Genomic DNA, 13,465 nt, shown 5'->3' with positions numbered 1-13,465 from the left:
TTAACAACAAAGTGGGTGAAGACGCTGGCTCCTCCCCGAGCCCGCACATCCCCTCCGGGTCCCCCCGCCCCAGCCACGAGTGACAGCGGGGACCCCACTGTCCCCAGACTACCAGTCCCGGCATCCCCCAGCGCTTTGCTCCCTGCCAGGGGCTGTAGTCCTCCGGCCACCCATCTGTCCCCGGGCAGGGCGAGGCCACGCTCCCATCCGCCAGAAAGGGCTCCGCGGGGGGAAAGCTGCCATTACATCGCAGCGATTAACCGCTTCGGAGCCCCGTGCCGGCTGGCAGCGCCGGCTGTGCGCCCTTCGGGTCACTTTACAAGAGGAGGGGGACCGCCCCGTAGCCGGGTCCAGGAGCCCGTGCGGATCCCATGCACCATCCCGGCACCCAGACTGTATCCGAGCTGCAGCTCCAGCTTTAATGTCATTTTTGCTCAACCCAGCTGCCCCGACTGCTCTCCGTGCTGGCTTGGCAAGCAGGGGAACAGGAAAGGACCAGCTGTGCTGGGTGTTCTCACACTGCCTGCACGGTGGGACAGGCAGGTTGGCACCTATAAGCCGCCAGGACAGGTGGGTGGGGAACTGCAGGAGCTGACCCTCATCCGTGCTGGAGGCTTTGCAGTTAGGGTAGAGCACAGCCCAGCACAGCTGCTGCTAGAGCTGAAACAGGGGTTCAGACCAAGCCCAGGGACTGACCCTCAGCTAAGCAGCATTATGGCCTTTGAAATACTTGACCTAGCAATTAAAGAAGGTCACTATCAGAGACCACAGCACAGCAGAGAGCCCAGGGACATCTCATTCCTCCTGGAAGAGGTGCTCTGGGGTGGCAGCAGCAAGTTCCCAGTGCGGCTCTGGGAAGCCAAGAGTATGTGGTCCATCACCACCAGCTGCCCACGGAGCCCCCAGCACTGACCAGCTTTCTCCAAGGAACTGGTGAAGATGTCCACAGCCTCCAGCAGAACCCACAGCAGGGACCTGGTCCCACGTGAAGCAAAAAAAAATTGGGGGGGGGGGGGGGGGGGGGGGGGAGGGGGTGGATCTTCTCTTGCATTTTCCCTGAGCCAATCCACCTACCAGCATGGGGAGGGAGCCTGGCTGCTCGACCCACAGCCAAAGCAGGGGGCAGAGCCACCTTTCCCAGGCAGAAAGCAAGCTCAGGGCTGCCCTTCAGCCTGGCACTCACCTCCCCGCTGGCTCCAAGTGATATTTGTTCCCATTCCAAGCCCAAGAGCCATCACAGAGCCATCACATCCCTCAGACCACAGTCACGAGGCCCTCATGTGGGGTGGTCAGTGCCGGTCCCTCACAGATGACAATTGGTGCTGGGCACGGTCAGGTTTCATGAGCAGAAGCACCTCTGATTTCAGCCCTGGGTCCAGGAAAGCTCCCAGCCCAAAGTGCTCACTGGAGGGGTTGGATGCACACTTCATCCTCCCCTTCCCAAAATGGCAGCTCCTACACTTGCAGCAGTTCATCTCGTGGCTTCAGCATCCTGCAGTGGTTTTGCAGGGAATCCACATTCTGCAGTGTGTACCTGCACCAGAAGCAGCGCGATGCCATCGCTGCAGAGCATCACCCCGGCAGCTCTGGGTGCACAAGCAAACCACACCAAGACCAAAAGGGATGCTGAGCATTCCCACAAACAGCCACAGCTCTGCTCACACCATCAGCAGCTCTTTTCCACCAGCAAGGAAGAGATCAGCTAACGCAGACCAAGCCAGCAGCAGAGACACATGGGCTAAAAAGCAGCAGCACAGGCCAAGCCCAGTGCGTGATGTGTGGTACCAGGGTAGGAGAAGTGAAGGAAGTGAGTCTGTGAAGGTAGGTAGGTTCAGACCAGATCAGAGTTCAGAGCACTGCTTCCATGCCCTGTGCTGCGGTAGCGCTTGGGAGGCATTAAGCACTTTGCAGTTAAAACCCAGAGCAGGGGATGGGGCGGCAGCAGCCAGCCCTGCTCCCAGAGCCCGGCCTGCAGCCTTGTTCTGGCTTGTCTTCCCACTAGCTTTGGGTGCCTGACTTGTAATAAGCAAGCCTGAAAAGCAGGCTCCTTTTCAGACATGCCAGGCACCCACAGCTCCATCTCGCAGACACGTCTCCAGGGAGTCAGGTTCCAGGTGTACCCAAAAAACCCACATTTCAGCCAATACCCAAATGCTTCCTCGACTGAGAGAAGCTCAGCAATGGCCAGGCTCGGGACTCCGAGGCTCAAGGGGAAATCACTCTGCACCAGCTAGTCTAATTGCACTGAAATTACAAGATCAAGCAGCAAATTCGTGTCTGTGTTCATCGCTCTGGGTGGCAAAGATGCACCAGCCAGCGCCTGATCTCTGATTGCTGCAACTTTCACGTTTCATTGGGAAGGGAAGGATGGGGTTAATGAAGGAGAGCCTTGCCAGTTGGAAGTGCTACCTAAAAAGGGTTTCTCCTACTAGCTGAAGCAAAATGGTTTCTCTTGCCAGCTTGTTTACTCTGCAGCTGAGAGCAGTGGTCCGCCAGGTTGCTGCTGGAACCCGCTGTAGGATCGACGGCTGCGAGAGCAGCGCTGGCACTGGGACGTGAGCGGGGCTGGAGCAGCCATGGTCCAGCTGTGCCATCCCCATCGTGGGCCAGCCTGCCATTCCCCCAGGACCGGCAGCACGTGTGCTGGGAAACACACAGCCACAGCCCTCCAGACAGCAAAACCTGGGCCCATCCTCCTGCCCTTTGGAGGAGTGCTGGTGCTCAGCAGGTAAAGCTGCAGTGATGTGTAACTGAGGTGGTGTCAGACCAATCGTCCCCTACAGCAGGAGGGTCCTTGGGCCCCTTTCCCATGGGAAGGGCACACAAACCCCCGCTGAGAGCAGGGGCTGGCAGTGCTGGACAGGACTTGGTGATTTTCCTGGGAAAGGCAAGCTCTGAACAAACCCATCCTGCCCCAGCTTGCTGCTGCAGAGACAGAAAACGTGCAGGACTTGTTATCCTTTCAGAAAAGCAGAGCTTACAGCCATGTGCCGAGACAGGTATCAGCCATTCTCATGTCTCCAGCAGATTTTAGAGTCCACGGGCCAAACTGGGGCAGCTTTCACAGCACACAGCCCATCCCAGCTCCAGGATTAAAGCCACAGTGCCTGCAAACAGAACGCAATGCCAGCAGAGCCAGCCGGGGAGGAGGCAGCCTGCAGGCACCCAGTGCCCAGCAGCCAGCCAGAGGATTGGGCCCGTGTTTTATAGCTTGTATATTAATTACTCTGAATGTAAATAAGATTAAGGTTTTAATTCCATCTTCATCTCTTTGAGGCTTCTACCGCGCTCTTGGGTTTTCTGGTGGCACGAAGCTGTTCTCAGGATGCTACCGCAGAGGGAACTTTGCAGGCAGGTGGAGGCAGCAGCACCTCCTGCACCGGGGTGGCCTATGACACCTGCACAGCCCTGAGGACACGCTACCTTCTACGCAGCCCTCTGCACCTTGATAAACACAGCACTGCAGCACGCAGAGCCCTGACCCTTCCGTTAAACCCACAACCTGCAGGGCTAACCGACGATTAAAACAAGAAGGGCCAACACCGTACAGCATCCCACTGCAAACCCAAGGCAGGGCAGGATGGGGAGCAGGATGATGCAGTGCTCACCAGGACAGTGCTTTGCAGCTAGCAAAGCTAGCGTGCTGCCCAAGGCACCCACAGCAGCCAGCTGACAGGCAGTCCAGCTCTCAGCCTGGACCACCACCATGGCTGGAGCTTTACAGATGGAGATGGGCCAGAAAGCAGCAAGTGTGGTCTGAACACGACAGCGGGCACTGCCTGCACAGGCTGGAGGCAGCAGCACCCACTGCCATGCTTTCCTGCTGCCCAGAGGAACGCTGCTAAGCCACAGCTGGGCTCAGCCTGAGAGCACCAACCCCAGCAAAGGCAGAGCCTTTGGTGCCTCTGAGCAGGAGCAAACCTAGGTCCACCCACAAAAGCACCCTCAAATAACCACGATTTGCTGCAAACAACAGCCCTGCTGCAGCCCAGCCTGTCTGTGCAGAGCAGCTCCTGGCTCATGGGCTGTAGCAATGGAAGGCTGAGCTGCAGCAAGGAAGGGCTGCGGGGGAAGGAGCTGAGCAGAGAGAAGGCAGTGCAAACCCACATCTCAAATGCCCATACCCACTGCCTCCAGCTACAGCCACCTCTGGGCAGGACTGTGATCGCTTTTCGTTTTACACATCAGGAAAACAGACCAAGAGGATCCAACAGAAGGTCAGCAACGCTCGGTGCCATTCAGCCCAACCCCACACAGCTGAGAGCAGCAGGTGAAGGGAGCTGCTCTGCAAGCGAGGATCAGGAGCAGCTGCTTCCCAGCTGGGGTCTCTATGGGGAGGAACCCCCCGCGGTGCTGTGTTTGCTCCCCTGTGCTGCAATGAAGCCCACCACCCCACAGCTGAGCCCAGCAGGGCAGCAAAGCCCCCCAACCCCAGGCAGTGATAGGGACCCACCACCACCACCACCCCAGAGCAGGGGGTCTGCAGGCTGGCTCTACAGCACTCCTAGCAAAGGGGGTCACAGCCTCCATCCCACCCCACACTGAGGCCCCCCCCAACCCCAGGGCCTCCACCAACTCTTAGCTGTGGGCTTATGGGGAACCAACGGCCCCACACCGCTGCTCAGTGGGGTCCCCCACCCCACCCCCCTTCACACACCTCTCACAGGATGCCTCTTAGAGCGCTGCCCCTCGGCCGGCTGTAAGGAGGGGAGGCAGCAGCCCTTAATGAGCAGCCCTTAATGAGCAACCCTCGATTAGCCGCGCCCCACACGCGGCCCCGCTCCCGATTTGGGGTGAAAAACGGTGAGATTGGAGCCGTCCCAAGGGGCAGCCAACGCTCCGAGAGTGAGAAGGGGCTGAGCGTGCAGAGTGGGGCTGAGCCCGGAGCTCTGGGGGCTGCACGCAGCTACCGGGACCGGGCAGTACGGAGGTGTGACGGTGGGTGCCGCTACACCGGGATCAGCGCCCCACAGCAGGACCGGACCCACCCCGCCCCGCTCACCTGAGCCCGTGAGGCGGAGCGCCCCCACACACCGCGCGGCGCCCGTCAGCGTTTGAACGGCGCTCAGCGCCCGCCTCACTCCTATTGGTCCCCGCACCCGCCCGTCATCCCGCCCTCCGCTTTACCATTGGCCGCCCTCTCGGGGAGGGCGGGGCGGGGCCGGCGCCGCACTATAAAAGGCGGGGGCTGGGCGGGCGGGCGCTCAGTGCCTCTGCGCGACAGGTACCGAACGTTGGGGGGGCGGGGGGAGGGCGGGAGAAAAGGGGGCGGGGCGGAGGGGCGGGGCCGAGGGCGCGCGCGGGGGCGGCGCGCGGGGAGGGCGGGGGCGCGCGCCGCGCTGGTGGCGGTGCTCGCAGTGCTCGCAGTGCTTGCACGCGCCGTGCTGCTCGGAGCGCGGCAGCAGCACAGCACAGCGCAGCAGCGCGGAGCACCGGCGTGCACGGCGATGCCCGCTCCGCTCCTGCCGCTGGCCGCCCCCTGAAGACAGCCCTCTCTTTCCCCCCCCCTCCGTTCTCCGGCTCTCCCCCCCCTCCCTTTTCCCCTTCCCCCCCCCCTCTCCCCCTCCCTTTCCTCCCCAAACCCCTTCTTTTTTTTAATTTTTTATTATTATTTTTTTTTTGCCTTTTGGAGCCTCTTTTTATATATCTATCTATCTATTTTTAACCTATTATTTTGGATTTGCACGCACACACACTCACACACACACACACAACCAACCAACCAAGCAACCCAACCCACCACCACCAAACCGACCCAAAAGCCCTCCGCACGCCCTCCCGCTTTGCACCGTGTGGATGCGGCCCGGGCTGCGTGGCGAGAGCAGATGCTGAGGGGCCGGAGGAGGAGGATGGAGTGCACCCTCGATGCGCAGAGTTTGATCAGTATTTCCCTGCGGAAGATCCACAGCTCCCGCACTCAGCGAGGCGGCATCAAGCTCCACAAGAACCTGCTCGTCTCCTATGTGCTCCGCAACGCCCGCCAGCTCTACCTGAGCGAACGCTACGCCGAGCTCTACCGCCGCCAGCAGCACTACCCCGACGGAGCCCCGCTGCTCGCCGTGCCCCCTCCCTGCCCCCCTCCGCCGCCCTCCGCCCCTCCGGAGATGCCCCCTCTGCCCGGCGACCCCCACGAGCGCGACGTTCGGAGCTGCGCGGCGCTGCGGGGCGGCGCGGAACCGGGGGCGGAGGTACCGCTGTGCTCCGCTCCCCCCGAACTGCAGCAGAGAGCGCCGTGCAGAGACTCCGCGGGGTTCTACCGAGCGGCCCCCGCCGGGCACGGAGCGGGACACGGTGCCGGGGCGGCCCCCCCTTACGCCGCCGCCGCCTCCTCCGGTTGTGACTTTGGGAGCGGAGGAGGAACGCAGCAGCACTGTAGCAGCCGCACCACGGTGCTGGATTTGGACACGCACGTCGTGACCACGGTGGAGAACGGTTACCTGCACCAGGAGTGCTGCTCGCAGTGCCCGTGCTGCTGCCAACCCGCGGCTCCGGGGCCCCCCTCCCCGCCGCCCCCGCCGGGCGCTAAGCGCAAGTATTACCCGGGGCAGGAGGAAGAGGAGGGGGTGGAGGAAGGGGAGCCGGGGGAGGCGGGGTGGCGGGCGGCCCCCAATTCGCCCCGTGCACCAAACGCGCCCGCTTCGAGGAGTACGGCAGCGCCGAACACCCGCAGGACTCTTCCAACATCTCCAACTTGATCTCCATCTTCGGCTCCGGTTTCACGGGGTTGGTGAGCCGGCAGCAGGCGGACTCGGAGCAGCCCCTCAACGGGCAGCTGTGCGGCAAGCAGGCGCTGGCCAGCCTGGGGGCCTGGACTCGGGCCATCGTCGCGTTTTAGAGCGGAGAGGGGAGCGGAGGGAGAGAGAGGGGTGCGGGGGGGGGCCGCGGTGCGCGGAGCTCTCGGATGGGGTGGGGGGAAAGGGAGGGGACACCCAGAAACAAAGGAGGGGATGGGGGTTGGGGAGAGGGGCGGGTGGGGGGCGCGGGGGGGTGGGGGGGGGCGGGAGGGCAGCGCGATGTTTTATAAATTGTACAATAAAGAAACAAAATCTAAGATGTTGGGAGTTTATTTTTGCAGAGAGAGAGAGAGGGAAAAAAAAACAAATTAATAATAATTAAGCAAACAAACCGGGAGGGGGGGGGGGGGGGGGGAAGAGATCATAATTAAAAACCAACCAGAAAAATGGCACCCCCCGAAACACCTCCACGACGAATCCTCTTTGTGTCCGCCCGGGGCGGCCGCGGGGCCACGTGAGAGCCGGGCGGCGGCGGGGGCCACTCCGGGACCCCCCGGCAGCTCCGCTTTGTGCGCCTCTTTGCGATGTACGGGGAGGAAAAAAAGAAAAGAGGTAGAAATGAAAACATTTCAACTTTGTTTTCTTCCCCCCCCTTCCCCCATAGAAACGCGTGCGGTGTGACTTCAACCCCTCCCCGGCGCTGCTGCGGGGTTATGGGGGTCACACGAGCGGGGGGAGCGAAAAGCGGGGCCGCCCCCTCCCCGCTGCTTTCCTTAACTTCAACTCTTCTGGCGTCGGCCTTCCAACCCCGCAAACCCGGCGTGCTTTGGGAGGAGGTTCGGCTCCCGCAGTCCCGTTCGTTTCCTAAGAGCGTTTCTTCTATTTTTCCCTTTTCGGAAAGAAAAACCTTTTGTTGTAAAAAGGTGGGTTTTCTGGTCGTCGTCCCCCCCCCCGTGTGCGTGTTTCTGCCCGCTCCAACTTCACGGGATCGGCGCTGCGTGGAGCTGAGGACGTCGCGTTGGGTTCGGTTCGGGGTTTTTGTTCGTTTGCTTTCCTCCTCCTTTTTTTTTTTTTTTTTGTTGTTGTTGTCTCCCTTTTCTTTTAATGCTGATGCTTCCCTTTGTTTGTAACCTGTATTTTTGTGCAGATGGAATTGTACGGCACCGGGTCCAACCGGTCAGATTTGTTTAACATTTATAACCTTAATAAAAAGTCGATTATAAAGTTGCTGCGCCCTCACTTTCCTCATCGCCCCGCAGTCCCCTCCGCCCCCCCCCCCCCCCAACCCCCCGCGTCTCCCCGTTATTCCCTCCTCGGGACCCCCCCGGACCCGCAGAGCCCCGCGCGGGGTTGGGGTCCCCCCGCCGCTCCCCGACCCGCACCTCTGCGCGTTCCCCGATGCGCTCGGGAAGTTTTTTTGAGTTGGAGTTTGTTATCCCCGCGCGGTGCCGCTGGGTGGTGCGTGTGGGCGGTGGGTTCTTCCCCCCTCCCCCCCCCCCCCCCCTTTTTGCGTGTCTCTCTTCCCCACAGCCCTCCCCACCCCTTCAAACCAAATGAATGAGAGCCGCGGGCTCTCCCGTCCCGTCCCACCCCCGCGCTGACCGCGGGATGCGCGAATTACCGTCAACATCTCTAAAAATCCCGTGCAAAACACTCGCAGCTCCCATCTCCCCCCACACGGACACCCGCAGACCCTCCTAACGCGCACTCCTTCCCTCTCCAGGAGGGTGGGGGGGGCGGCAAGATTGGGGTTACGGAGCCGGGGGGGCTCCGGAGCTGAGCCGGGAGCGGACCCCCCCCTTCCTTCTCGCTCCGCGCCCACCGCGCCCCCTGGTGCCCGCAGCGCGCCCCGCAGCGCCGGGGGGGCGGCCCCGACCTCAGTGCGGGGCACGGAAGGGGCCCCCGTCCGTGGGAGCCGGCGACGGGCGGAGCGGGGCCGGGGGGGATCCCGAACGGCACCGTGCGATCAGAACGTTCGGAAAAGACCTCCGGGATCAGCGGGACGCACCGTCAGTCCGAGCGTCGCCCCGACGGGGGAAGCGCGGCCGCCAACGGCGCGTCGGGGAGCTCTGCCTGCGGATGGCGATGGGTCAGCAGAGCCCGAAGCCCCGCATTCCCCCCCGCACAGCCGGAGGGGCCGAGGCTGTGCTCACTGAGCACACGATCCGCACGTCGCCCCGCTCCCCATCTCCGGCCATTGGGGTTCCCAGGAGGACACGGAGCATCATCACCCCCAGAGCATCACCACCCACAGAGCCCCGTCCTCGCTGCCAACTTTCTGGGGCTCCCGTCGCAATTTTAAAGCCCGGAATGGACAAAACCATCCTCACACGACAGATGAGCAGCGGGTGAAGGACGCGGGGTGCACAACCCGTGGGGACACGGGTAGAAATCCCCAACACCGAGGAACGAGCAGAACTCTGAGCTCCGCAGAGCCGCCGCGACCCCAACGCTGCCCGTTACTGATTTATTCCCAGCCCGATACGCGGCATTTCTCTGCTGAGGAGGCGGCAGCGGCAGAAAGCCCATCACAGCCTCTCCTGAAAGCAGAGCCTGGAAACCGGCACCTCATCTGCATATTCATAAGCACCTGATAAATTAATCATGATGGCAGAAGCGCTCGGGCTGGCAGAGAGGTGACGGGAAGGCTGCACCCCGACAGCCGCATCCCCCGCACCTCCGGGCACCGAGCAGTGCCACCCCTCCATAACCCACAGCCCGGAGTGATGCTGAGTGCAACGTGGTACCCAAAGTCCGGGGCAGCCCACCCTGACCCCCCAGCTCTGCCCGAGGGCACCCCCAGTTCTACCCTATGGTGCCACACAGCCATGGCTGGGGGCAAAGAGTGTGACAGCCCAAACCCCTTGGCATCCCATCTCCTCACACCCGGTGACCAAGCAGAGGTGGTTCAGGGCTCTGGGAGGGAGCTGGGATGGAGCAGAGCTGCAGGAGGATCCCGTTCTCAAGACCAGGGGCTGTTTTTGTGCTGAGCCCCCCAGTTTGAGGGGCACGGGCCACCCCCCACACAGAGAGATGCTGCCTTCAGGTCATGGGCCCCACATCCCACCCATTCCCCTCTTCACTCAGAGCCACGTTGTGTCCCACAGCTCAGCAGAACCCTGCAGTGGTGTTTGGGGGCTGATTAGGATTTTTAGGGGCTCAGTAGGATGTCACACATCGTGACGAGTGCTGTAACCCCCAGCCCAGCCACTGCCAGGCCCACAGCAGCAGCTGCATGCAGGGACATCACTGCACACCCATCAGCTGTGTGCTCTGCTCAACCCCAGGGGACCCACAGCCCCGAGTCGGGTGCCCCCATCACACTGCCCCAGCTCAGATAGGAGCCAATAGAGGCACATTTGGGGATGTGCACATGAGCAGATGTCTGAGCTCTGCTGTGCACAGAGAACAGCAGCAGAGCTATGGGGGCACTCAGCTGTGGGGTCCTGAGAGCACTCCTGTGAGCGGCGTTTGGTGCATTGGGTTTGGGCCCAGTGCAGGTAATTAGCATCTGAGTGGTAATTACGCACATTTGGCCTTCCTACGTCCTGCTTGTAGAGCTGATGGTTATGATGCTGCTCATGTGAAACCCACCTCAGGAAGTTAACGGGGGCTGCGTTGCAACCAAAGGCACCATCCGATGCACCCACTACGAAACAGCACAGGGAGCAAAAGGCACAGCAGCAACTTTGAGCACAGAGCAACCGCTGCCGGCGCACAAACACCAGCAGTGCAAAGCAGAAGCAAAACCTCCAAGCACTGACATCTCGGGGGCTGCGATGGCACCGCACAGATACACAGCACGCAGCCCCCAGCAACACCCACGAGGGGTCTCTGACACAACGAGTCACTGCCTCACAAACACAGAAACAACAAAACCCAGCTGCTCCCTCCTTCCCAGAGCAGAGCTCAGAGCCCAGCACACCCCACTCACCTCCGCTCCCCAAAGAGTGGCTGCACTGCTCGGCTCATCCCAATCCCTCCTGGAAGGACACGAGGAGAAAAGGGCAAAGCAGCCAAACCTCAAACCCTGCTCTTATCTCCCCTCTGCCTCCGTGATTGGGCCGAGGGAGCAGAGGGAGCAGCCCCACACCTGCAAGGGGCCATCTCTAAAGTTAGTCTCAATCAGCCCTGCTCTTAATTGTCCCCAGGTGGGGGGAATCAAACAGCCCTCCTATGAGGACTGACTGAGCCCAGGGCACGCTCTGCACAACTCCCATTTGGTCCACGAATCTTCCCCCCATTTGGTTGTTTATTTCTATAGTAATCTCACATTTAAGCAGAGGCTTCCCCCCTTCTCCTCCCCACACAGCAGCTTTTGTACCTGGCTACTACTGCTTTTTTAACCCGTTTCCCCAGGTTTTACAGCATGGAAGTGGATGTTGATGTGAATGGAAAAGCTCTGCATGGAGGTGACCGTCTGCTCCCCACCCCCCCTATTCCTGAGCTCCCCACTCCCCTATTCCTGTGCTCCCCCATGGCATCACAGACTCATTAAGGCTGAAAAAGACCTCGAAGCCCATCCAGTCCAACTGCCCTCCACTGCTGACCGCTGTGCCACATCCCTCAGCTCCACCTCTGCCCTTTCCTTAAGCGCCTCCATGGATGCTGACCCCATCCCTCCGCTGGGCAGTTCCATCCTGCCCCATCTCTCCCTTTGCCCACCCTGTGCCCCATGCACGCTCCATGCCATGCTCCAGCATTTGCTCCCCACTCCCTCAGGGTCTACCAGAGGGGTTTTCTCTCCCTGTGCTGACAAAGTGACCCTAACCCCAAATTCTCTGCGTCACGGATACCCCAGCAATTATCACACGCTCCCAAGCTCGCTCCATAAACCCCTTTGCTGACTCTATTAGTATGCATTAACATTTTATTGGTGTTACAGGATGAAACATCTAGTCGTGCAGCTCCAGTGGGCTTGGGGATTTCCAGCATCCTGCAATATGTATCCGTGCAGAGGAAATTAAAATGTGGATGGATCAGCAAGATACAGTCAAATCCTCTACAGTAATTTGGAGAAGACTAAACTCTGCTGCTAGCGGAGCACATTGCAGGCGAGCTAATAGAGAGCTGATGATCTCTGAAACAGCCTCTTTGTAAGTGTTATTCCTGCCTGCAAGGGAGTTTTATCGCAGGGGAGATGCAATACCTGCAGTCGTGTTTGTAAAGGTGCCTGCTCTGAACGCAGAGGAAGGGATGTGTTGAGGAATGGCCACTCCCAGCAATCAGCTCCTCCCGTATCCCATGGGGTGTCCAATAAGTAATGCCCTCCGGTACCTTAAAATCCAGCTGGAGTTTCTTTATAGCCACCACACCACTCAGCTCATAGGGATCGTAGCCCTGATAGGACATACGGATGCTCAGGAACATTGGAGTGGTTTGCTCTTCTACCTACAGCACACTGTGCGTTTCTTTTGTTCTGGATGGAGCTCAGAGCGCTGTGCCTACATGGAGGCTGCAGAAGAGCAGTGCCATACCTGGCACCAAACTGGGAGAAACCCACGTCAGAATGGGCAATTTGGGTATCCTGACTGCACTGCTTGGGTTTCTCTCTCCCATGAGGTTTAGAAGCAGAAGAACGGTGTGGGACCTCTTCTCTGCTTTCTCTTCTTCCTCTCTCCCAAAGCTCAGCGGGTCGCAGGGCACAGCCATCACCCACAGCGGGAGCCCAGCCCACCTCCACTGCACTGAGCACCAATGAGCCCCAGTTCTGGGCAGGGATTTGGACGGCTTTTATTGGTACCACTGCAACTGGGAACCAGGAGAACCCCTCCATCCCCCAAAGGCCTCTCCCGGCTGCCCAATCTAATGATGCCCGGCCTTTGCTGGAGCCCATTGAGCTGCAGCGGCCCTTCTCCAGCTGGGCTCACTCCAGTTCACAGTTTGGCACCATTTTCACAAGGTCATTCCCCAGGACACTCAGCAGTCGATGAGAAAGGTGCTCAACGCTGAAGGTGAAGCCGCATTAATTAGGACAAACATCTCTTCTCTCGGCTATTGGAGCACGGAACGGCCTCCAGGAGCCCTGTTACATCCTACACCTGGGCCAGGAAAGCCAGGCTGGATGCGGCTCTGGGCAGCCTGGTCTGGTGGTTGGATACCCTGCACATAGCAGGGGGTTGAGACTCGGTGATCACTGTGGCCCTTTTCAACCCAGGCCATTCTATGACTCTATGAAAGCCCTCCTTGAAGCACCCACGACCCGTTCCGTCGCAGAAGGCTCCCAGCAGCACATCGGCTCGGGTTTGGATGAGAAGTGAATACAGCAGCGATGCCACAGCACAGTTCTGGTTTTTATTCCTACCACCACCACCACGTGAGGCCGCTTCTCCCAGCTCGTACTTCATTTATTACCAGCTGTCACGAGCATTTATAAAAGAGGGCTGCAAAGACAGAGGCGGGGAAGGCCGGTGCTGACCTGTGGAACACGAACCAGCAGCAGCACGGCAGCCCCTGAGCCCGGCACGGCCCAGCTCTGAGAAGTGCACTGAAAATCCCAGCTTGCTCAACGGGGAGAAACCCACACTGTGTCTGCTGTGCTCACCCAGGGATGCATCCGAGACGAACGCACGGATGTTTGACCCAAGATGACGTTCCCCGCTCCCATCCACGCACGCTCGCACAGCCGGCCCCGTGCTGACGGAGAAGATAAGAAACCAAAGCGCAGCTATGCCAGCTCCTGAGAAGTTCCAGGTATAATTTTCTACAGACGTCCAACAAAGCTGCTGAGC

General features: G+C 60.2%; 2 protein-coding genes across 2 annotated transcripts in view; one reads left to right on the top strand and one right to left on the bottom strand.

Moving 5' to 3' along the window:
* Positions 1-5,060, bottom strand: part of LOC107052204 — a 98,588-nt gene extending 93,528 nt beyond the window's left edge. The window contains exon 1 of the mRNA XM_046901898.1: positions 5,003-5,060. The gene's annotated coding sequence lies outside the window, so the exon portion shown is untranslated. The remainder of the gene's footprint in view (positions 1-5,002) is intronic.
* A 296-nt stretch (positions 5,061-5,356) lies between these two features.
* IER5L (immediate early response 5 like) lies at positions 5,357-6,924 on the top strand. The gene is given in 2 exon segments (XM_015279715.4): positions 5,357-6,572; positions 6,575-6,924. Coding segments are annotated over 2 exon segments (1,008 nt in total). The 5' UTR covers positions 5,357-5,825; the 3' UTR covers positions 6,836-6,924.
* The last annotated feature ends 6,541 nt before the right edge of the window (positions 6,925-13,465 follow it).

Source organism: Gallus gallus, chromosome 17, assembly GCF_016699485.2.
Source record: "Gallus gallus isolate bGalGal1 chromosome 17, bGalGal1.mat.broiler.GRCg7b, whole genome shotgun sequence".
In the NCBI taxonomy this organism is placed as follows: Eukaryota; Metazoa; Chordata; class Aves; order Galliformes; family Phasianidae; genus Gallus; species Gallus gallus.
The sequence above is the reverse complement of the archived record's forward strand: the minus strand, read 5'-3'. Positions and strand labels throughout refer to the sequence as shown.